Raw genomic sequence first — 23,207 nt, 5'->3', positions numbered from 1 at the left:
AATCCACCAGTGTCATCCATGTCCCTGCAGATGGACAAGACCCACTGGAACAGCAGCACTTTATTGCCACGAGGATTTCTGTGGGGTAGAGGGTGATGCTGCCTCAAGCAATTAGGGTAGGGAATGAGGGGCAAAGGGATATGGGTGCATGGTGCTTCTCCGAGGGCATCACCAATCCCAACGCTGGTCCATCAGGCAGGAAAAATGTCCCTTCTACCCAGGGCAAGTGAGGAGGACCTACCACCTGAGGGTGCCCAGGTACTGGGACAGGAATGTCCCCCCATGATGGCTTTTCACCATGGAGCATGTTGCTAGGAGCCAGCTCCTCTCCTCCCAGCTTCAGTTCTTCACTGTGCCTGGGATCCTGGAACCATGACCAGAGTCCGTGCAGTCCCACAGTGTGTGGGGATGCTGAGATTCAGCAGCTTGGCTGTGGCTCTGCTCAGATGTCATCCTCTGTCACCAGGCAGTAGAAGTCTGTGCGGGCACCATAGTTGCGTGAGCCCAGGTCGGAGACGTCAATCTCAGATCTGTGGCTGTCCTTCAGCTGCATGTCCTCCTGCGTGCCAGTGGCCAAAGCTGTGGGCCCCCCAGGGACACTGATGCGGGGAGGAAGGGGACTTCTAAAAGCATATCCACGGAGGCCTGGAAGGAGTAGACAGGGGTCAAGTGATGGGGAAGGGGTCAACCCAACCTTCCGACCCAACCCAGAAAGGAGGTGGGTGACAAGTACCTGTACCCAGGTCTCCATCTGGGTGGGGGTCCCCCCGGCTGTCCAAGTAGCTGCTGTGCAGGATGAGCATGGGGTCCTTGTCCTCCTGTAGCTGGGTCTGCGGGTCCCCCATGGTCCCCTGGAAGGCCACCTTGCGTGGCAGGGCCAGGCACAGCTCCTTCCAGAAGTCTGACGATGGGGTCTGCATGGGGTAAGAAGGAGATGAGCTGCGCTGGATTGCAGAACAGCCCTGCCCGGCCCTGTGCAGGACTGGAGAAAGCTCCTCCTGCAGCTGGGAGCTCAGCCAAGGTGAAGGCTGTGCTCTGCCATGGCAGCATGCCTGCACAGCAATGGAGAAACCAGCCTGACCTGCTGGAGAGCTGCAGCTCCTAGCCCGGCCCTACAGTGTGAGCTGTGCTGCCCTGGTTTCCTTGGCCAGGGGACACCCTAGAGTAGGGCTCCTTCCTGTGCACGTTTGGGACGTGAGCACGCAGATCTAGAGCCTGATATGAAATGGGGCACCAGGGTTGGACCCTGCTTGGCCCTTACCATGGAGCCTGCTCGCCAAACCAGCAAGGTTACGGCGCTCCTGTGATGCTTCAGCAGGCTGATGGCAGGGTGTGTGATCTCCCGGTACTGGCTCTCAAAGACGATGAAGATGGGTTTCTTGGAAAGCTCTAGCAACCTCCAGAGCCCTTCCCTGTGGGACAGACATGGGGCAGGAGGTGAGGAGCTGCCAGCCCCTTTCTCCCAGAGGCAGGCAGGAGTGGGCTCATACCTAAAGCTGCTGTTACACCAGTCTTGCTCCAAGTATGCCACCGAGAGGACCACAATGAGACGCCGGCACCTGCTCACATTCATGATGAGGTCTGCTGATGGCTCTGTGCCGGGGAGAGAAAAGATCTTAGCCCCTTGCCCAGTGCATCCTCTCCCCTCTTTGGGATTTCAGATTCAGGTGTCAGCACTGTCCCTCTGCCCAATGCCATAGGGATGGTGCCTACCAGCATTAGGCAGGATGTTCTGCTCATCCAGGTAGAGCTTGTAGCCATAGCGGTTCTCCAGCTGTGGCTTGACAATGAAGTGGACAAACTTTCGGTCATCTGGAGCAGTGGCATGGGACACATAAGCATCATACAGCTTCCCATCTGTGTGGTTGGGGAGGGAAAGGGGAGGTTAGTACCAGAGAGGAGCTTGCCCCGGTCCTGAGGTAGCTCATCCTGGGGCCACCCTCTCCTCCGCTCCCCTCTCACCATTCATCTCCAGCTCGCCGTAGTGGTTCCTGTACCAGAGGAGCACGCTCAGGCGGCATCTGATGTAGAGCCCTACCAGCAGCACCAGGAGGGCCAGGACCAACAGGGCAGCCAGCACTGCACTTACATGCCCCACAACCTCTGCAAAGATAGTGAAGAGCATGGTGAGCATGGCTGGTAGCCCAGACCCAGCTTTCCGGAGTTCACACCTCAACATGCAGCCATTTCTCTTTTTCCCACTTCGTGACACCCATGGGGCCACCACTGCCACCCCGTTCCCAGAACCCTCCTTGGGTTTCCCACTCCTGTCCCCGCCAGGGCTTGCTCCCAGTGTATCCCTACCCCTTCTCTGCAGGGTGAAGGTGGCTGTGGCATTGCTGACCCAGCAGGCAAACACTCCGAAGTCGGCATCGTGCGTAAGGTTGACCTGCAGGACAGTGGCAAGGAGACGCTCCGAGGCATTTTGACCAAACCTAGGGAGAGAAGGAGCCACTGTGGGTTGGGCGGCCCAGAAAGCCAGACGGACATACCCTGGGGCAGGCTGCTTACCACGTGCTGTCCTGTCTGTTCTCACTGCCCAGCCACTGCCCATCCTTGGTCCAGATGGGGACAGGCTCGCAGTGCTCACTAATTGCCCAGCGCACAGTGCAGTTCAGCACAATCTGGCTTCCCAGGGCCAGCTCCAGTGTCTCGTTGGCAGCTGGGGCAAGGATTTCAGGAGGTACACTGCAAAAATCTGGAGGCACAGGGGGAAGGGGAAACCATCAGGGACCCAGCTTATGGCAATGGGGAATCATAGAACTGTTGAGTCATTACGGTTGGAAAAGATCTCTACAGTCATCAGTCCACTCCCACCACACTCCTTAAAACATGTCCCTAATTAGAACTGTAGAATCATTAGGGCTGGAATAGACCTGTAAGATCATTGAGTCCAACGCCTGCCCACCTCCACCACACCCACTGAACCATGTCCTCCGGTGCCGCATTTCTACGTTTCTTGCACACCTCCAAGGATGGTGACCCCACCACCTCCCTGGGCTGCAGAGCCACTGCATCACCACTCTCTCTGAGAACAAATTTTCCCTACTATTTAACCTAAGGCATGACTGCCCTGCTGCTGTCCTGGCTTCCCCAGAAAAACAAGCTCTGTTGTAAGGGTCTGGCAGGGAGCAGTGCTCTGCAGCAGGCTGGGCAGGTTTTTGAGGCTGGGGCCCACCCCAGAGCAGCAAGTGGGACCTCCACCATGCTTGAGAGTGAGGGGGCTGAAAACACTTGAAACATTGATTTTTGCAACCTACCTGCCATGGTGTGGTCAGAGACATTCAGCTGCTGGCATTGCGGTAGGAGGGACCTGGTGTCACACGTTTTCTGGGAGGACAAAGTCCACCTGTTTCTGCCACAGGGTGGATTGGGGCTGGGACAGAGAAGAAAATGGAATTTGGGTTAGGGTGTTGCTGCGAGGCCAAGTGAAACCACAGCCCTCAGGTCATCCTGGGACCCACAGTCCTACCGCAGACGCTCTTTGGATGTGCAACTGGGGTCCTTCCTTTGTGCTGCGTGGCTTAGCTGTGCACTGCTTCCAGTCCAATGTGCCTGTTGAAATTGCTAATTAAACCACAGGGTTTATTTATAGCAGCATGGGCTTCCTATTTTGTGAGCTTTCACACCCAGTGGCACAGCAGTAACATAAGGAGGCACAGTGCTGCCCTGTGGCTGTGCCCAGGTACCATCCCTGCATGGCACTGCCCCTTGGGAAGAGGGGCAGCAGGGAGGACACCCTGCACCTCGCCAATACATCACACTGGTTACAAAAGGAACCTGAAGCAGAGCTTGGCTGTAGCATTAGGCTCCTCTGTCCCTGAACACCCACAGAGCCCCCAATGCGGGTATTGTGCCTGCTGGGAATAACAAGGACGTCAGGATGCTGGTGTTTATGCAAGGCAGCACTACTGTAAACACATCCAGCCGAACCGCTGGGGCCAGCAGCGATAAAATCTGCCCTGGCTGCCTCTGCCCCAGAGCTTCTTCACTCCTGATAGCAAACTCGTTTGGAAATGATGAAACCTGGTTTTCCCCCAAAGAAACTGAGTCTGTGTTGTGGGTGTTATGTGGAAGGGGGAGGTCTGCAACTGGGGTTGGAGGTACCTCACCTACCTGTGCCACAGCAGCCGCAGCTCCGGGCAAAACTGGGGTCAAGGTACGCAGGGGACGCAGGGGACGCTTGAGCAGCTGGAAAATAATTGATACCTAAAGCATTAACTGATTTTTTTTCTGTGGTCAAGGATGGAAGAGCAGAGGCTGGAGAACCCCACTGCCAGGCTTTTGCATGGGGAAAGGATGGGGTGGTGTGGAGCTTTCCCAGCCTGCTGGCGATGCTCTGGTTGCGCTCAGTCCTGGCTCACCCATCCTTGTGTAGTTGGAAAGAAGGAAGTCCCAACAGGGTGTGGGCTAGCTGGAGAGCTCAAGGAGGCCCTCAGCAGTCCCAAGTCCCACAGGGAGGCATAATCTTTTCTTCAGGGGATGAAATGGGCGCTGAAAGGGAAACTCTGTGCGGGGCTGAAGGAGGAGCACAGGGAAACACACAACACACTGCCATTCCTATGTTTTGGTTTGAGGGATAGCCCAGTTCTGTAGTGATCCAAGTATGATAGCTGGACTGTGGTATCCCCCTGGAGGAAAGCCATGGGGAAAGCAAAGTAGGCAGGGAGCACGCAGCAAGGATGGAGGCTAAGCAACAGAGCTTGTAGGGAGAGGGTGAGACTCTACTGACCCTGGCCGAGACACTCCAACACAGAGTGGGAAGCAACAGAGAGCTATGTTTACCTGCAGGAGATTCCTCCAGACTTCCTGCCAGCCATCTTCCCCCAGTGCCACTTGAGCTGACTGCCAGACAAGTGCTTTCGTTAGGTTTTTCTCTGTGCTTTTTTTCTTTTTTTAAGCTATTCCCTCCCCCCAGCTTCTCCCCTCCCCTCCCGCCTTGTTCAGTCCATGCCCTTCACTGGGTTCCCCAATCACTGGATGCCAGGCTTGCAGAAGGGGCTGGCCATCCCTCTTTCCCACCCACTGCTCCACCTCCACCTGAACCTGTGGGAGAGAAAAAAAAACAGCACCTAAATAACTTTGGCTTTATGGGAGGGGAAAAAGAAAAAAGAGAAAAATGGAGAGGGAAGGCAAGCCAACCAACCTGCCAGCCTCAGGGAGTTGGGTACACAGCTCCTTGCAGCTGGAAGAGACGTTGGGGTGAGACAAAACCTGCACCCACCAGTAATACCAGCTCCCCGGGCTGCATGGGGGCTCAGGGGTGTGTGCTCCTCACAGAGCTGTGTGCAGAGCCCGGGGTGTAACGTGGGGTCATAATTTGCTGAGCACCCACAAGCTCAGGGCTCCGGGGCTTGGTCTCCAATAATGTGGAGTGGACATGGTGTCTTGGCAGGACAAAGCTTGTACTTGGAGTCATTCCTCTAGCTTGTCTGGGGAGCTGGAGCAAGGTGATATGTGAGCAGCAAGTGATGGCTGTGGTAATTGTCAAAGAGGTAATTAAAGCCACAACACAGCCTAGGTTCTGGTTAAGCTCACAGTGGCAGTGGTGTTTGGTGAAAGGCCAGTGAAAGAGCATTGCCATCCTGGCTGTGCCTAACAGCACTGAAAGTACTGGAGTCTTCAATAAGGTAATCACACCATCTGGGGTTGAGAAGAGAGAAAAAGTGGCTGTTTCCAGAAGTGGTTTTTCCTCCTGAAAAGCCTCAGTTCAGCAGACTGATGGAGGAGGTGGGGTGGTCCGCATTTCTGAGCATTGCACACTCCTAGGATTTTCCAGGAATAAAGCCATACGAACAACAGCCATCAAACACAACAGTGTTGTGTGGTTGTGTGGAAAGGGCTGAAAATGGGGGGGATTCTGGCTTCTTGGGGATTTTGATGGTGGGGAAGGGTGGTTGGGATATGGGGTCAAGAAGAACGTGGGAGACAATGTAATGGCCCCAGTGCTTCACCTTTTGTTTGTCTGTTTCTTTTTCTGTGAAGCTTTTTTATTGTTGTTTTCCTTTAAAGCATACAAAATAGTTTTGGTTTATTCAAGGCTTTCTGTTCAAAGGTCCTGAAGTGCTCTACCTCCAGTACAGCTCCTTCTATCTGCATTCCATCAGAGGGTTGTTGAAAGCAGATTCCCATTTACAGTAAGTTAAAAATTAACCCTGCATCAGGACTACAGGGCTCGGTGTGTGCCCGCCCGCCCCTCGGGCCACTGCAGTGCTGTTTGCATGTCGAGCTGCACCCCTACAGCTCCCAGCAGGCCCTGCATGGGAAAAAGATGACGGGGCTCCCCTGAGCGGGTGGCCTTTCCATCATTCGTGTTCTCTAGACCCTTCACCAGCTTCACGCACACTGCTGTGCTCACTTTAACGTGTGGACTGCAAACCCCAGTGTAAACCATTTGGCTTTGTGAGATGATGAAGGGTTCCAAGGAACAAATGGCAAGGGCAGGGAACTAGGGGCTGACTAAACCTTTCTTGTCCATCAGAGCTATTCCTGCAGGCCAGTGAAAAGTGGGAAGAAGTGGAGGTGATCTTGATCACAGTGGTAAAAGGACAAAACAAGCCAGAGGGCTGAGGGCATTGCACAGCTCGTTCCGCTTCCCTGCTTGATTCTTCACGGCTTTGGGAGTGCAGTTTTCTTCTGAGTTCATGTTGGTGTCTTTCTCTGCAGTCCTGAGCGTGGGCTCAGAGGCATATCACCCCCAGACTGTCACCTGCTGTCTGCTGCTGGCCTTGGCAGTGGGGCACAGCCCCTGGCCCTGTCTGCAGTGGACCTTGGGGACCATGGGAAGCTGCTGGCTTTGCATCCAGAGCCCCCATCGAAATCCTCTCAATCTGAGACTGTCACTTTGTGCTACGCTGGAGCCTGCAACCCTGTCCTGCATCCTGCTGCTGAGGTGAGTGTGCACTGCTTGGGTAGGACGGTGGAAATGACTGTATCAACACGAGCTCGCTGATAGCTGGTTCTTGATGCATTTAACAGCTTGAAGCTAATTAAGTATGAGCTACTTAGAGCTGCCAGGCGGCTGTGTTCCAAGGCTATCAGTGAAACCAGTTTCATATCCAAGTGCCAGAAAGGAGAGCATTGCTACAGGGTGAGGTGCCACCTATGCACAGATGCTTAATCACTGTCATTCTACTCCTTTTCCCAGGAAACACAGCAGGTGGGTAGCTTTTTGCTGTTAAATCAGGGGCAAGGACTCTGCAGGTGTGGGGCTGCACTGACTTCAAACAAGCCACAAACATTGTGGCCTCTTGTGGCATGTGGTGCTAAGAACAGCTTTTATTACGGGAAGAAGCATCACCATGTACATCTCTGTGCAGGAATATCGCTCTGTACGCAGCAGGGGTTCAGGCTAACCTGACTTTTAATTACAGAACATGACAGATCAGCCCTAATGAAATAGTTGATCCTGAGCTATGCTGCTCATCTTCACTTGTCTGCATCATTCAGGGTTTGTATTGTGGCTGTGTGTCTATTACACGTGCTCACACACTTGCACAGTGACACCTGCCTAGCTCCCAGATTCTATTCAGTATATCCCCGCAATTTAACACAAGTGGCCACCTATGGCTATTTGACAGAGGAGGGGATGAAAGCATGGAGCTCGAGGTTAAACTTCAGAACTGGTTAAAGGATTTCAGTACTCATAAAGAAAAAGACTCTTAGGTCAGCTTTGAAACTCTCCAGTGGATTTGACCCAGGGTTTACAAGGATGGTAACAAAGCTGGAAACCGAGCTGCAGTGACCTGACTGGTGCTCCTGTCTTCCTCATTAACAAAAGTTAGAAAAAAGTTGTTCTTCTTAAGTGTTTGCAGACCCAGTTCAGCAAGGCTGCCATGCACAGGTTCAAAATAATGTAATTTGGAAATGCTGTGGGGTACCAAAAAGCTGTTTCTGCACTCAGGGTTGAGTGGAGAATCACGTTTGAGGGCACATTGTCATTTCCATATAATGTGAACAAAGACTTCGTTCCTTTAATGCAAATAACTCTGCCTCGATTTGGTAAAGCTACAGGTAGACCTGGCAGTGAGCAAACCTATGAAGCCAGGAACACACAAATGTTAGAAAAGTTCCAGTGACTGCTCTGACACCAGACCAGCGGGGGCATGTAACCCCTGCTTTGCCACAGGCAAACTCTTGTGTTCACTGTTGTAGGGCTGTAAGGAAAGAGGTGATGAAATACCAAGCTGGCAGGGCTAATGTATTGTGCTTTGCAGCAAGAGATAACACTTTCTAGCCTTGTGACTCGGATTTTCTCTATAGCTAAATGTACTTCTGTCAGTCCAGCACGTTCTTGCTCTTGTTCTTGCCACTATGTCAATTTCCTTTAATTCTGCCACTAGGCAGCATCTCTCACTCCACCTCAGTGTGCTAGGCATAAATGCTTAAGCTCCAGCCTTTTTTTCATTATCCACATGAAGAAAAAAGAAGTGGGAGTGAATGATCTTTAGGTGCTGTGAATAGGAAAGGGGAGGCAGGAAAGATAGCAGTGTGAATACAGTTACTCTTGGTGGCTGAGGGTCCGTCTGCTCGAGTTTTTACAGTCACTGCATTTATTGATCATTTTTCTTGTAGTTGAGTTGGATATATATTTGAGTTAAAGCAGATGTGGGGGCATGGTAGGGCCCTGTGCAAAAGACAATTAGAATAACAAGTGTAATTTACTAAAGATCGGGAAAAGGATGGTTTGGAACCACAGCTATGCAGTAGTTGTGCTGTGAGGCAGACTGTGCTGGCTTTCGTGAAAGAGGAAGGACTGAACCTTCTTTACAGTGTGAGAGCAGGGAGGTCAGTGAAAGTAGAGGAAGAGGGGGCCAAAGTGTAAGGAAGATCTGGAGAGGGAACCTGGAATGAGGTAGCCACTTTTTCCCATGATGCTACACGGCACATGAAGGCAATGACTGATATGGAAGCCAGGGCACCTCCTGCAGGCCAGTGTCATGCTTACCCAGTGATGGCTGGATGCTGCCAAACATGCTGAGCTCTCTGCATGGTGCTGAGGAGCCTGGCTCCATTGTGTCATAGCTCTTCCTTGGCTGTTGAGTTTGCTGGGAAGATGCTATTCCCACCTCTGCTGCCACTTTCTTCCTCTTTGTGGCTGTACTAGTTATAAGCATCCTGCTCCTGTGAAGCAGCTGTCACCTCATCACTCCCCAGTTCAAGTCCATGGTTGGTGACAGCCAGAGCTCATGAATGCCTCTCTGGCTGTGCTGGCAGGCTGGGGAGAGGGGCTCAAGTCCATGTTTCACTTTCTTCCATGAGAGGAGGCTACACTTCAGTGGAGTACTCCATCATGCTGGGGAAGAAAGGAAAGGGGCATAAGGGCTAGGACTACCTGAATTGGGAAGAAATGGGGCTGTGGGAACAATATTCAGAGTGGGAATAGGACCTTTTGTCAAATATAATTCACTGCCTTGAGAGACCTAAAAGCCAGGCACCTGGGCTAGTTAGTGATGCTACTGGCCTGGAGGAAGGTGGGCCTCATCTACATGTAATGCACTCCATCTTAAAATGAACATGTAATGCTACAAGCCCCAGGTAGCAGTGGCTGGACTCAAAATGGGAGTAGAAGCTACATCTCAAAGGGAGATGGAGGATCTGCTCAGAGCCCAGTGTCACCAAAGAGGCATGTCCTGGGCTGGTGGTGGGTATTGGCCCCATTGTGGGGCTCTGGTGTGGACTCCTGCACTCAGTCCAGCATGGTCCTTAGCACCTTCTGAGGCATTACCCACCTCAGTTCTTTCCGAAGGTTGTTGTGCTTTTCATCCAGAAGATGATTCTTAACTGACAGGGGCACATCAGGGACATACCAGGCTGCAATCAGTTTGACGCACAGAGCCACATGCTGCAGGACAGAAACAGAGTCGCAGTGGCAGTGAGGAGTTCACAGGGCCACTTTAACATGCCACCATCACCCCAGTGGCCTCAGCCTCCTGCCTGGCTAGCTGCCCTAGTACTCACCTCAAAGAGGATGAGGAAGGCAAGCCGGGCTGCAAAGACATGCCAGAACTGGACAGTGTAGCTGTAGTCCTCATCATTCCTGTAATCCCGGTACCTGCAGCAGAGACCTCTCAGTGCCAGTCCCTCTCTTTACCAGACCCATTGGGGTCTCAGAAGAGCTCTGGTGTCTTTACACATAGGGCTGGAAGCCATGGTGAGGGGCTGGCAGGGATGCTACCAAGCACAGATTGCTGTTACCTGCACACTGTAGTCCCATTCTTGACCAAATCTAAGATCTCTACAGCCAGATTTGTGTCTGGCTCAAAGTGCTTGATATGGAAGACAGAGAGGCTGTGGTTGATGTAGCCAGTCAAGCAGCTGCAAGGGGAAAAGAGCACATCAATTCACATCAGCCTGGTGGTGAGGTGAAGCTCCTGCTTTGTGGTCACACTGAGGGAGTTTGTGGGAGGGTTGGAACAGCTGACCAGCCACACTCACTCAACAGCAGTGTTGTTTTCTTTCATGCAGGGGCTGTATGTGTACTTGTAGACCTGCACAGGGATGAAGTCAGATGTGATGGCAATCACCAATCCATTCCCGATGACAGCCAGGATGCCAATGGCTTCCAGGACCTGCAGCCAAATTCCTGCAGGAGAGGAGAAGGTTGGTGATGCTCCCTTGACAGCTTGCTCAAGGGTTACAAATGCAGGTGCAGCTCAGGAACAGGGTGGCACAAACAGAAGTCTGGGTCAAGGAAGGAGAGTTCCAAAGAGCCCCTCATTGTCTGAAAAGTCTGAAATTGCTTCTCCCTCCCCAATCCACAGCTCTCCCTGTGCTTTGCTATCTCCACAGTCAAGAGCACATCCCAGCAAAGGAATGCTCAAGACTCTTTAAGACTGGAAGGGACTTAACACCAGCACTGTTTGCACAAGCAGCAGTTCTCATGGGCCCCACCTCACCAATGTCATTGGTCTTCCTGGGCACCATGCGCCGGCGCAGCCGTGTCATCTTGATGGCATCCAGGCGAATCTCAAAGAGGTTGTTGAAGAACGCCAGCAATGGGGCCAGAGGAAAGGCAGCAACAAAAATAGTGGTGAAGCTGTACTGGATCACTGCAGAGGGGGGAAATGCTAGGTGCTGGTGTGGAGCCACCATGGAGTGGATATCTTCCAGGTATTCAGGTGCTGTCTGAGTTTGTCCTGCTTTGTGGCTTTTGTCAGAGGGAAGTTTCAGGATTGAAAGGGGAGAAAAACTTGTCTTGGGTACCTCATACCCCCACAGGAGACACCCACCTCTTCCAGGCCTATCAGAGAGGGGGATCCTTGAGGCATAGTGGTTGAGCTAACCAAGTAGGACTACCCTGGGGTTACAGCCACCTCCTTGACACCCTTAGGAGGGGAGAGGAAGGTCCCAGGCAAGGTTCCAAAGCCAAAATGGTTGCCTGCTCTCTCTTGCTTTGGGAATGGTCTCCTTAGTGGGACTGGGCATGGAGCTGAGTCTCAGCACTCTCCCTTGCATCATGCTATCCCCATACAAGGAGGACAGATGGCACTGCACACAGCATCCTGCCTTGCTCATCCTCTCCTCCCCTACATACCCATCTCCAAGAATTCATCAAACAAGCTGAAGATGTTGACCTCGTTGAGTTGATAATTGATGAGCCACTGCTTTTTGCAGGGGTCCTCAACCTCCTCCTCCTCCCCCAACACCAGGTGTTTCTTCTTGGGGCGCTTCTGCCTCTTGCGTATTTTGTGGGCTAGCCAGCTGCAATGGGAGAGAGAAATTTGTACTGCTGTCTGCAGAGTGATGGCAGGAGTGGCAGGGGCAGCATTGGACACCTGAGATGGGGAAAGGGAGGAGATCTTGGCCTGAAGACCAAGGTTACTCTCAGTAAGAAGTGGGAAGCTGTCCTGCATATCCAAGAACACCAGCAAGCACTTCAAAGGCTAGAATAAGGCTTACGGGACAAGGTACTCCACCACATTGCTGATGGTTTGCTTAAGCATCATGATGATGGCCATCTGGATGAAGAGGTCAGTGATGCAGCCGCTAGGGTGACACTGCAAAGGGATGAGAGGAGAAGGTTCTGAGGAACTGTTTGTCCAAGCAGAGATTTGGTTGTACCTTGCTGGGCAATGGGGAAAGGCAAGGTAGGAGTTGTGGTATGGGGTCAGAGGATTTTATGGCAAGTCTCTCACCTCCTCCAGCCTCCACTTGCCAGCAATGCGCACGTAGTTCCCTGGGTGGCCATTGATCCTGAGTAGGGAAGCAAGAAGAGTGGTATCTGTTGAGCCTCACCTGTAACTCCTTTCTGGATAAGCAGCCAGCTGTGGGATGGCGGACACCATTCTCCAGGCATTAGCCTAGGCAAAGGTGTTCTCCCATCCACTTCCCCATTCCTTGGGGAAAAGCCATGGTCCTGCTGAGATCCCAGATGGTTTACCCCCTTCTCACTTCTGCCAGGTGCTCTGAGGGGGAAAGTAGATGAGCTGGGGTCCCCCTGGATCCCTACCACCACTCACCTCCCCAGAAAGAAAGCAATGTAGATGAGCGAAGAAAAGTTCGTCAAAAACTGGAAGATGAAGATCTTTATGGTAAAGTTGTTCTCATGCTGGGAGAAGGTCCGTGGTTTCTCTGGAGACAGGAGCAGGGTGTTGATCATAAAGAGGTGGAACCTTATCCCACTCCCCATGGATCCCATGGCAAGAACTGCCTGGCAGATGCTTTGTGGTTGTGGAGGAAGGAAAGAAGCCACAAGACTAGCTGCATTTGGGGACCAATGAGGAGGTGTCCTACAGTTCTTTTCTTTGGTGGAGGTACCACTGGGCAGCTTGGTGCTGTGGGGTGTAAGTGGGGGCATCCTCCAGTTTCCCTTACCTAGGTCACAGAGAAAGAGGGCCACGCGTCTGTTGATCTGCAGGAAAGAGGTGTAAAACAATAAGGGAGAATTGATGATGGAAAAGGACAAGACCCGTTGCCCACCCCATGCTGCAGTCTGCACCTTGGTCATGATGACAATGGTGATGTAGTGCAGCACAGCCCCTGTTATCACTGCCACCAGGTTAGCCTGCTCACGGAAGAACTCGGAATCACTCTGGGTAAAGAGAGCCGTGGCGACCACCCGATAAATGACAAGTGCATGGGCAATGCCAATCAGTACAACAATCTGTGGAGGAGGACAGTGGAGAGGTGAGAAGCAAGGAGGGAAGGACGTGCTCCATCTTGGATGAGTGCTTCAGAAACTGTCTCTCTTCACCAGAACTCATCTGGATGTGGCCTCAGGTGCAAGCCAGTGTTCTTCAGGAATGGATTAGATGTTCGTAATGCAGACATATCCACCTATACTTGTCCACTTGTTGTCACATAAGGAGAACGGACAATGTCAAGGGTTTGCCTCTTCCTACCCTAAGTTCCCCCTGGCACTTACCATGAGCAGAACCAAGAGGAGCACAATGGTGCTGCGCAAGTAAGAGTGCCGATACCGCCGAGGTTCATGCTGCAAATTGTTGATCAGCTCCATAGCTAGCTCCTCCTGAAGAAGAATAAAAAAGTATCTCTCTCTTTCTCTCTCTCTATATATATACACATGCAGGAAAGGAAGGTTTCAATAGAGCCTTCCCCGGGTACTGGAAAGCCCAAGGGTGGCTGTGTAAATGGCAGTATGGAATGATCAGAGCCGGAGGAACAGGGCTGAATATCTGACAGCATGACCAGTCTTGACTGAGTTTAGAGCCTCATACAGGTGACTAGCAATGCAGAAAGGTGTCTAGAATTTGATCAAATCTCTGGAGGGTTCTGTCTCCCCTGGGGCAAAGGCTCCAGATATTGGCTTTGCCTCTTGTTTAAGAGCTTCCATTAGATGTCCATATCCATAGACAGGTCCCTCTACTAAGTCATTTCTGTAAGCCCAGCTATAAATTGCCCTGAAGAGGAAAACGCTAAGCGGGAAAGATGGCATTCTCACCTCATCCTCGTCCCACCCATACAGATCCCAGTTGGTGACCACTTGGGCTCTCTGCCTCTTCCACAACTCCAGGAATACAGTGGCTGCAGAGGGAAAGGAGATGGCTCTAGATTATAAGAATTCATCACTCCCTCCCTTAGAGCAGGCTGGACTATCATGAAATCTGAATGGCAAATCAGCCCCGGCTGCTCTTTGCCTATGAAAGACAAGCAGCCACCTGTGTCTCTGCAACCAGGATTCACCTGCACCCCAGCATGCTACACCTTTGCAAATCCGTTTACAGCCGCCTCTTCTTTTAATCTGGATTGGGCTTCCTAAGCTTGTTCCTGTGTGTATCAACCCATAATGATAGGCAAATTTATGTCTGCAGCTGGCTCAGATTTGAGACCTCATTGGTGAGACATCCAGCTCAGGAGAGGCAGAGGAGAGGCTGTTGGATGCTCTGGGGAAGGTTGTAGTGGCTGAAGGATACAAGCTCTCTAGAAAGGAGTGTTTAAAAAGCAGAAGAAAATTGCTGGGGTGATTTTTATCCCTTGTGTTGTCTGGAGGGGGAGCTGCTGGCCCTGAAAGTAGAGAAGCTAAGGACTAAAAAGCCCCTGAATGATGAAGCTGTGTTGGTCCCATTTCCTTCCAGATGCTCTTCACATAAGCCATAGTGGCAGGCTCTGTGTATTTGGCAATGAGACATTGACACTTACCCCAAATTGCCATGAACATGGCAAACACAACTGTCCCTTCGTTGTCAATCATGTGAGTGACCTGGAGAAGATCAGAGAAGAACGTGATGGGGACAGCGGACTGTAGAGGCTGCAGCATTTGGTCATCCTCGTGTCACCCTGATCTCCCCAGAAACAAGTAAAGATGGTGCAGGGGGCAAAACACAAGAAGGGGAATGAAAATTGAACTTGTCAGATGGTGGTAAATGCCTTCTCCTTGGTGGTGATGGAGACCGTGATGAGACTATACCTCTTCCTTTTTAAGGAGGCTAGTGGAGGTTTCTAGCATGTTGTAGCCAATGTGCAAGGTGGCTTTTCTTCTGGTGATGTGGGCACAACACAAGCTGGGAGTGTTTCCCCATCCTTCATCTTGATCCTGTCTTGGGAAGAGGGATACCTACCCTGGCATACATGCAGGTGTCAGCGAGCAGCCAGAATGGGCACTTCTGGTCGCAGAGTGGGCACATGAGGGTGTCATTGGCTTCACATATCTCCTTGCTAGAGAGAAAGGAGTTCAGGGAAGCAACAGCAAGTAGCATGCATAGCAAAGTCTCATGAACAGGGTGTGGCATTCTGCACTTCCTTACCTCACCTGGCTGGAATTGAAAACAGTAATCCCAGCCACAAAGACCACCAGTCCAACGCCTGCAGCAAATCCCAGCAAGTAGGTGTACCAGCCAAGCCAGGTGAAATAGAGGGCCACCTTTTCACCAAAATAGCATCTGGAAGAAAAGGTGAGACTTGCTTTGGAGATCTTTCACCCCCAAAAGAGATACCAGCTCCAGTCTGCATGTCTGGTGGTTGCATTGTCTGATGGATCAGGAGAGTCAGTCCAAACAAAGTGGAAGAACCATACAGTGACAGGTGTTTCCCTCGGATTTCAGCAGCAGCACATGGAGGGTGATCCTGGGTGTCCTTGCATGAGTGAGGATGCAGTAAAGAACACTAAGGACAATGCTGTAGGGCTGCGCAGCAAAGAGCTGCTCAGAGCACTGCTTGAGCTGAGAGGTGAGAGAGGATGGATAGCAATGCAAGATTCTAATGGGGGCAGAGATGACTTGAGGGTCAAGGGTAAATGTGATCAGATTCATCATATGCCAGGTAAAAGCGGTGGGAGTGGTTGAGAGACTAAGTTGCAATCACTGTCTACAAATCAAAAAGGCCTCAAAAAGATAAGAGAGCTGCAAGGTGCAATGGTTCTGAAATTAGATCAATTTCCCCTCCTGGGTTCATCTATTTCCATTTAGTACTTTCATTTCATTCTTCTGACAGCATTATTTCAGTTCTTCAAGTGTGGGGAAGGGTTGGAGGTGTGGGTAAGAAGTGACAGTGATGGAGTGATGGACCCGCTGCCCCTCCTATATTCCAAGAAATTAACTTCCTATCTGCAGTCAGAAGCGGTGCTGTGCTCCCCAGCCTATGTAAGAAAATAATTTTTACTTGGCCCCTTAATCTTTCTGTGATAGCAACAGGTCATGTCAACCTTAGAAACATGTTCTGTCTCACACTGAGTACCGTGGAGGCATCAAGTCTCCCTAGGGCTCCTGCTAGACTTTTCAACTGTAAGAAACCTTTAAGGGCAGAAAATGCATCTCAGCATTTTATCTCCCCAATAGAGCCCACTGAAAACCTCCTGAAGCAGCGTATTATTTCTGCCTTTCTTCTCCTGGCCACAGAAAGTTAGTTTTTGTCCCTCTTTAAAAGAGCTGTGTTCTTCTGAGCTTTAATGTGCTTATCTAGGTCCCTTGTTGCCTTTCATGTCCCAAGCTCAGCCTCAGGCTGAACATGTTCACTGGTGCTCTGTTCTCATCTAGCCTTCCTTTTGAACGTGGGAGCTGGTGGTTGAAAATGAAAGAGGCTAATTAAAAACCGTGCAGATGCGGGGGTTGTTTCATTCTGCAAAATTAGCAGATGGATTGTGGTGCCATGAGATACCCTTTAGGCTAAGAATTTTGCAAGCTGCAGAAGAGGCCCAATATATGTGAAAAGGGTGAGGTACAAACTAATGATTTAAAATAAAAAATGAAAAAAAATGACAACACAGGATCTTGGGAAGGGTTCCAGGTGGAGTTGCTTGGCTAGATCTGCTGTGACTCTTTTGCCAGTTACCTGATCTTCTCAATTGGCTGTTGGCAAAATATATCTCTCCAGCGGGCCCATTTCTCCTTCAGAAATTCCCTTACCTCTTCTTTCTGGAGAACAGAGAAGTCAGTAAGACACCAGGAATATTAGAGCAGCTTTAAACCCCAGCCCTGCTGCCAAGCTGCCATTAGGAGCCCTTCATCCAGGTACATCTCAATACAGCCCCAGTCACCCAGAGCTCTCTCCCACTTGGTCTGGCTCCTCTGCTTCTCATGGCTTTTCTTACCAGTCATCCATGTGCTTGGCCTCACCTCGTGCAGTGGAAATGCTGCCTCAAAGACATTCTTCTTCATGAGGTCACGCAGCTTCTCTGGTAGCAGGAAGAATGGGGAAGATTAGTGAGACAAAGTATTTCTCTCTCTCTCATATGCTTTCTGACAGGCAAAATCACCCTGAAGCTTTTGGGGAGGCAGAAAGAAATGCCTGGGAGAGACGGAGCTATTCAGAAGGGATCAGCACTAATCCCTGTCATTGTGCTGCTCAGCCAGGCTGCTGCAAGCTGCACTGAGGCTGGGAGTGAGCCAGGTAGGCAGGTCCCTAGAGACAGCAGTAGAGCCAGCACCCTTTCTACCTCCCTGCTGATCCCAGAATGCTGGAGAAGGACAAGCATTTTTGGAGACACAGAAGAGTGGTGGTGGGCTCGGTGAGAGGGGCGCTGATTCCTGCAGTCCAAATTTCCCAACCGTGGAATGAAAAAGCAAATTCACCTTTCCAGAGCTGCATCCTGGCTCTTTCCTCTTCGTCACATCCCCACTCTCAGGTGTGGGATGCCTAACACAGAGCCGGAGCACTGCTACCAGTACAGACTGCATTACCTTGGAGATAAAGGGGATGGATGTATGGGCCTGCTGGCCCCATTCCCTTACCGAGGTCGGGTGTCACTGTGTTATGCAAGATGAAGTTCACGATCCGTATCCTGAGCAAGGAGAAACTGGGGTTAAAGGCAGCTCTGGGGATACAGCCTAGTGTTGTGGCCCTGTAGAGTGGGCACCAAAATCCAGAGAAGGAAATGGGGAAGAAATGGGGAACTGGCCACCTTGCTCCAATAGTGGCAGTTGGTTTCTGTGGAGAAGGAAAAGCCTGGCACCAGTGCGAATTGAGATAGAAAATGGGTACTGGTGTGGAGGTAAGGGACTGCAAGGTCTAGATTCCAGCAGTCCAGCTCAACACTCACCTGGTGGTCACTGGTACGTCCTGCTGGGCATTGAGGTCTTGAATCCTGCTGTCGGGGTTCCTCAAGAGCCATTGGTATTTCCGGAAGAAGTGTTTTGGGGCACGGACCCCATAAAATAGCTTCCTGTCCTCAATTTTCTAGTAGGTAGAAGAGAAAGGCTAGTAGAACAATCTGGTCAGAGAAAGAGGCAGAGCTGCAAAAGCCAGGAGCTGCCTGAGTCTTGGAGCTGGGGTTTCCCCTCGTTGAGTGTACCATGTGTTTTCCAGTACTGATGCAGTGATAGGTGTGGGAGTTCTCTCAGCAGCCCAAACTAGCTACGATCCTAGGTTACCAAGTAACTGCTGCCTCTTACCTTGATGGTGAACCCCTTCTTGCTTAGCTCATCCAGGAACTTCTTCCTCTTGATCTCTTTCTCACTGCCCATTTCATGGATGTCACTCACAAGGACAAAATCCCATTTCTCTTCATCCTGCCCCTAGAAAATACCAGGGAATTAATGGTGTTGACAAGCAGAGAGCTCTCTCTTAGCTTCAGCTTCTCAAAGGCTTGAACCTTCATCATGCCTGTGTAGAGGGTTTCTGGGGACTGTGAATGAGCATGAGGATGGGGAAACTGAAGCAGCCACTGCCCTAACACCTCCCCGCCCAACCAGAATCCAAATTTCTGAGCTGTGAATTCCCTCTGAGTACAGACAGAGCAAAGCTTACTGTGAAGGCAAATGTGTCTGAGTCTTCAAAAGGAAAACAGGGAGTCAACAGAATTTCCTCCTGTGGAAGAGAAGAAGCAGCAAAGAGTTCAGTGAGCTCCTTGGGAGATTCTATATCAAGACACAGAGCAAACCTCTCTCTATGAACATCTGGATGATATTGTGATACTTGCAGTACATCAAAAGAGACAGAGCCCATGTAAGTAAAACTGCATTATAACCGAAGATCAAGGTCTACCTGGCCCAGTTTTCCTCTCCCAGGTGCCACGAGGGGATGCCAGGGGAGGAGAGTAAGAGCAGGCATGTTGGAAACCTTTCCAAATACACTCCTGGTCTCCACTTCCAGCATAATTATGCATCCAAGTGGAGCAGTTCTGAGGTTGGAGGAAACAAGCAAGATGATGCTGTGGCAACAGCTGCTCTCTGCTAAGGGTGATTTCCCTGTTCAGGGTGCTCCTCCATAGAAGAATGCTGTAGGAGTACCCTTGGATAGCCTGGTCCTGGTGGTGGGTGCCCAAAACTGGGGCACATCAACTTTGAAATCACTTTGTCCCCATCCTCTCTTCCAGGCTTCCCTGATGTGATCTCACCCTGCTCCTACAGCCACAGTTGCTGCTTAGGCAACAGGGGATTAGTCCAACCAGTCTTTGGTGGATTGGCAAAAGTGTGCTGGGCTTCATATGCCAGTGACTGCAATGAGTTTAATAAAGATGTGCTCTGATTTTATTTTTTTTTATTGTTTTGCAGTTCTTTGGTGTGACTCACAGTGCGGCCCCACAAACAGTTATACTGCTGTTCCCGGAGGCATGGCGTTGCAGTACAGAAGGAGCTGCCAGGGGATGGGGATATCATCAGCCTGCATTGTCACCAAAGGCTTTGTGACTTTGTATCCTGTAATAACAGTGGCCAGACAAGTTCATCCAGCTGTAATCTCAGGAGTGGAGAGGTGGTGGTGCAACCAAATTGTGATGTAAAGCCTGGATCTCAAGCTTTCACTGAGGATTGAGGCCATGGGAGCAGGTGAGACTGGGAGGAGGAAAGGGCTGAAATACTCTGTGAAATCCTTTCTCTGGAACTGGGGCCCTGTCTTCACTTGAAGCAGAAAAGCAGGGGGGAGACTGAGACAAAGTAAGAAGACTTCAGAAGATAAGCATGTTTTTGAGTGGGAGAAGTGGGTTTGGGCACAGGTCAGTCTTCCCAGTTGGGTGAGCACGTAGATCTCAGAGTTGTAAAATCACAGAATCATTATGGTTAGAAAAGGCCTCTGAAGTTACTGAGTCCAACTGCTGAACCACCTGTACCGTATCCACTAATCATGTGCCTAAGTACCACATCTCCATGTTTCTTGAACACCTCTGCGGATGGTGATTCCCTCACCTCACTGGGCAGCCCGTGCCAATGCACTACTCCTCTCTCTGAGTAGAAATTGTTCCTAATATACAATCTGAACCTCCCCTGGCATAACTTAAGATCATTACACACAGCAGCTCTGTCTGTCCCTATCCCCAGAGGCCCCCTCATGCACAGGAGTTCCAAAAGGCTCTGCCCCAGCTGCTGCTGCTCTTGCTGGCACAGATGTAGCCTGACAGCATCTCTTTGCAGCTTGCCTTGTCTTGTTCCCCTGGTACTAACCCCAATATCTGTTCTTGTACGCAGCATTGGAGCTGGATCTGCAGAGCTTCATTGCAGCATCCTTCCTCTATCAGCTCTAATGCTGTAATGAGGCTGGTCTCTTGGATCTGATGCTGCCAATCCCGCCCCTGCTGCTACATACTCCCAAAATAACAAGGACTGGTTTTAATCCCAAGAGGGACCTATTGTTTTTTCATTTCCCTGACAAATGCTATGAATCAGTGGGGTTGCTTCTTAGGTCACCTGTCTATGGCTCTAGGCAGTGAGGATGTTGTGGGAGCAGGGTCTGTAGCAGCTCGGCAGGCATGTTTCTGTGTTCTCATAGCAATGAGATTTACCACCTGGTCCGTCCTCTGCAAGCACCTTTAGTGCCTCTGCATAGGACTGAAAAATGGGAAGAGCAGAAGAATTTGAAAATTATTTGCAGGTCATGCAGGCAATTCCCAGTGCCCACCTTCAGAGTGGGAACAGATGGAAATCACAGTTACCTGCGGAGGGTGGTTTGCAAACCTGTGATGATAGAAACATCATAGACAGATAGAGGCATTTCAGCAGATTTAATTGACGCTGACTGCTGACATCCCTGTGCATGGGGCTGAGCATGAGACAAAAGCTGCTTTAAGCCTTGGCTGCTCTGCAGGAGCCCAGCCCCCATATGGGGCTAGATGGGGCTTGTGCGAAGGGACAGCTGTAGAAGGCAGGGACATGGGACCACTGGGACTCTCACCCCTATGTTGTTTTTTTTTTACCCAAGGGACTGGTAACACTACCTGATGATGGCTGTTTTGCTCCAGCAGCACAAGGCAGCCCCATGTACAGTCAAGTCTCTGAAGTGGTTGTATAAACCATGGACTCTAATCCTTGCTATCAAAGAGGACGATGCCCATTTAGCCTTTTTCCTGATCAGTGTTTGGAGCAGGGTTGGAGGTGTACTGTGTCAACGTGTGAGAAGCATGCTGCACAATGAGCGGTGTTTTAATATCAAGGGGGTTTGTGTGCCCAAAGTTTCTCTCCAGCTATATCAGTTGGTCCTAGTCCCCTTGTATCCTGATGCTCTGTGCAAGAACTTTACTCGATCCTTTAGGGGTGCCCTTCAGTGGGGAGTGTGGTCACAGTGCCAGTGACTGAAGTAAAGGATCTGAGTGGGATCCAGCCCCCCTGTTTTCCTTCCCCACCCCAGACTGGTAGAGGTTGGGTAGTTTCTATCCCGTACGCAGCAATGACCAAACTGCTATCTTATCTTGGGAATGGTTCTTACCAGTGCTTCCTGTGCCCTCCTCACTTGCCCTAGAGCGCTTCCACCTTGCCTCATGTTTTCCTAAGAAATGTGAACAATCTTTAATTGAACAGGCAGATAAACAGCCTGTGCTGTTACTAGCTGTCCCAGTCATAAAGTTTGCCTGGATTTCTGAATAATAATCTGTGCCTTTTCTTTCAAGTTATAGGAGCAGGGGGATTGGAACAAGATGATCTTTGATGTCCCTTCCAACTCAAGCCATTCGATGATTCTGTGATTCTATGACAGTTTTCCTGAAACCAAACCACCCTTCTTTGATCTGCCCACTGGCAGCTCTGAACTGTGGTACAGACATGCAAAGCCCCACTGCCCTGACCCCACCGCGCTTGTTCCAAGGCTGCAGGTGCTATTGGATACTGCAGACTGAGCACAATGCATTGCTTTCCCCATCATACCTTCATGGTGAAAATGAAAGCATTCGCTGAGAGAAACTGAAGCTCTGTGGTACGTTTTGAGTACCCTAGGGCTGAAAGCATTTGAGTGGTAGAGCTCAGAGCTTATAATACGCCAAATTTCCAAAATACAGGTGGCTCCAATGTGCTGAAAACAACCTGTTGGCAACTGCTGACCAGTTTTTGTTTCTTACCTGCATGGTGAATTGGAACCTTTCTCTTCCTCCTGCTCTTCTTTTTCTCTGATCAGTCTGTTGGGCTGAGGACAAGCTGAGAGGCTCCCAAAGTTTCAGGGCTTTGTTGCAGTGTTGTTACTCTGCCTGAAGTTGCATGTGAATGGAGCGTTGGCTTTGACTTCCGTGTGGGCCTCCCTCCTGCCTTGGGAGGGAGCTGCCTCTGCCTAGCAATGGGCAGATAGCGAGGAGGAGGAGGTGAGGAAGTTGCCCTTCACCCTTGTTCAAAGGAGTGGCAAGCCCAGTACCGCCCAGCAGCGTAGGCAGGGAATCCTGTGGTGTCGGCCTTCACAGCTCCTCTTGCCAACACGGGGAGAACAATGAGACTACTCCATCCCCATCCTCTGTGCCCATGCCTCTTACTGTGTCCTGTGAACGTTCCTAAATGGGGCTGAAAGGAGGAGGGAGGGATCAAAACAAGTTCTAGAAAGCATTAAACTATTTCTTACAAAAGGTGAGGGGAGGGAAGGGGCAGCCTTCCCTCCCTAACATGATCTTCACTCTTGGAGTTAAACCTTGGTGAACCTTGAGGTCCACGGAAAAGATGGGGTGGGAACAGCCCCGGCTTTGAGAAGAGTCAAGGAGGAAATTTTGTGCAGCCAAGACAGGGAAAAGAGGGAAAGCACTAGTTTTCAGGTAGGCAAGAAGCATCTCCTCTGTGGTTTCTCCACTTGGATACAGCCCTCTTCCTCCCTACCTTGGCCGGGAAAAATTTGCACAGGTAAAAATTGGCTTCCTGGAAGAGCCAGTACATCTTTTTTGTCACATCTCACTGGGAGCTGGCATTTCTTTCTTCTGTATGTAATAGCATTGTTGCATGAAGGCATTAGGATCAGGTATTAAGGGTTCCAGGAACTTCTCTACGTATTTTACAGCCCTTAAGAACAAGTATTTCCTCCCTCATGGCTGAGGAGGGGAGCATCAAAGTGTGCCTTGAATGTTCCCCCAAGCCACATAGGACTCTTGCCTCCCTGCTCCTTAACATCACTTATAGTACATGCGATTAACCAGA

At 50.7% G+C, this 23,207-nt stretch overlaps 2 protein-coding genes across 10 annotated transcripts; both read right to left on the bottom strand.

Annotated features, from left to right (window-relative positions):
- Positions 1–45: 45 nt before the first annotated feature.
- Positions 46–4,907, bottom strand: SIGIRR (single Ig and TIR domain containing). 5 transcript variants are annotated; one of them, XM_042837304.1, is made up of 12 exons: positions 4,786–4,907; positions 4,117–4,191; positions 3,465–3,567; positions 3,261–3,376; positions 2,512–2,698; positions 2,305–2,435; positions 1,963–2,103; positions 1,714–1,857; positions 1,491–1,593; positions 1,262–1,412; positions 734–914; positions 46–645 (listed from the first exon to the last, which is right to left on the bottom strand). In XM_042837304.1, exons 4-12 carry the CDS (start codon positions 3,265–3,267, stop codon positions 443–445), a joined length of 1,248 nt encoding a protein of 415 aa, XP_042693238.1. In that variant the 5' UTR covers positions 3,268–3,376; positions 3,465–3,567; positions 4,117–4,191; positions 4,786–4,907; the 3' UTR covers positions 46–442. The 5 variants fall into 5 exon arrangements, with proteins under 5 accessions (XP_042693238.1, XP_042693236.1, XP_042693235.1 ...); XM_042837302.1 differs by having other exon boundaries at positions 3,465–3,555; XM_042837301.1 differs by having other exon boundaries at positions 3,473–3,567; positions 4,786–4,893.
- Positions 4,908–7,253: 2,346 nt separating this feature from the next.
- ANO9 (anoctamin 9) lies at positions 7,254–22,408 on the bottom strand. 5 transcript variants are annotated; one of them, XM_042837277.1, is made up of 24 exons: positions 22,157–22,404; positions 18,643–18,702; positions 18,288–18,410; positions 17,936–18,072; positions 17,628–17,677; positions 17,013–17,071; positions 16,729–16,811; positions 15,207–15,341; positions 15,021–15,117; positions 14,602–14,662; positions 13,904–13,986; positions 13,367–13,471; positions 12,941–13,105; positions 12,817–12,853; positions 12,462–12,573; positions 12,138–12,195; positions 11,902–11,999; positions 11,537–11,703; positions 10,899–11,051; positions 10,438–10,585; positions 10,198–10,317; positions 9,961–10,054; positions 9,732–9,844; positions 7,254–9,295 (listed from the first exon to the last, which is right to left on the bottom strand). In XM_042837277.1, the coding sequence occupies exons 1-24, from the start codon at positions 22,160–22,162 to the stop codon at positions 9,268–9,270; spliced, it is 2,292 nt and encodes a 763-aa protein (XP_042693211.1). In that variant the 5' UTR covers positions 22,163–22,404; the 3' UTR covers positions 7,254–9,267. The 5 variants fall into 5 exon arrangements, with proteins under 5 accessions (XP_042693211.1, XP_042693210.1, XP_042693213.1 ...); XM_042837276.1 differs by having other exon boundaries at positions 12,817–13,105; positions 22,157–22,405; XM_042837279.1 differs by lacking the exon at positions 12,941–13,105 and having other exon boundaries at positions 22,157–22,405.
- Between the last annotated feature and the right edge of the window lie 799 nt (positions 22,409–23,207).

Source organism: Centrocercus urophasianus, unplaced genomic scaffold (genome assembly GCF_019232065.1).
Source record: "Centrocercus urophasianus isolate 14NV4802_14NV808 unplaced genomic scaffold, USGS_Curo_1.0 seq_7, whole genome shotgun sequence".
NCBI lineage: Eukaryota > Metazoa > Chordata > Aves > Galliformes > Phasianidae > Centrocercus > Centrocercus urophasianus.
The sequence above is the reverse complement of the archived record's forward strand: the minus strand, read 5'-3'. Positions and strand labels throughout refer to the sequence as shown.

Coding starts and splice junctions, on each gene's coding strand:
- SIGIRR (XM_042837304.1), bottom strand. Junction 1,413..1,490: donor TGGTGTAACAGCAGCTTTAG/GTATGAGCCCAC, acceptor TCTGTCCCACAG/GGAAGGGCTCTGGAGGTTGC. Junction 915..1,261: donor TTTGGCGAGCAGGCTCCATG/GTAAGGGCCAAG, acceptor TACCCCATGCAG/ACCCCATCGTCAGACTTCTG.
- ANO9 (XM_042837276.1), bottom strand. Junction 12,574..12,816: donor CCTCTTTCTCTGTGACCTAG/GTAAGGGAAACT, acceptor TCCTGTCTCCAG/AGAAACCACGGACCTTCTCC. Junction 12,196..12,461: donor ATTGCTTTCTTTCTGGGGAG/GTGAGTGGTGGT, acceptor TTCCCTACTCAG/GATCAATGGCCACCCAGGGA.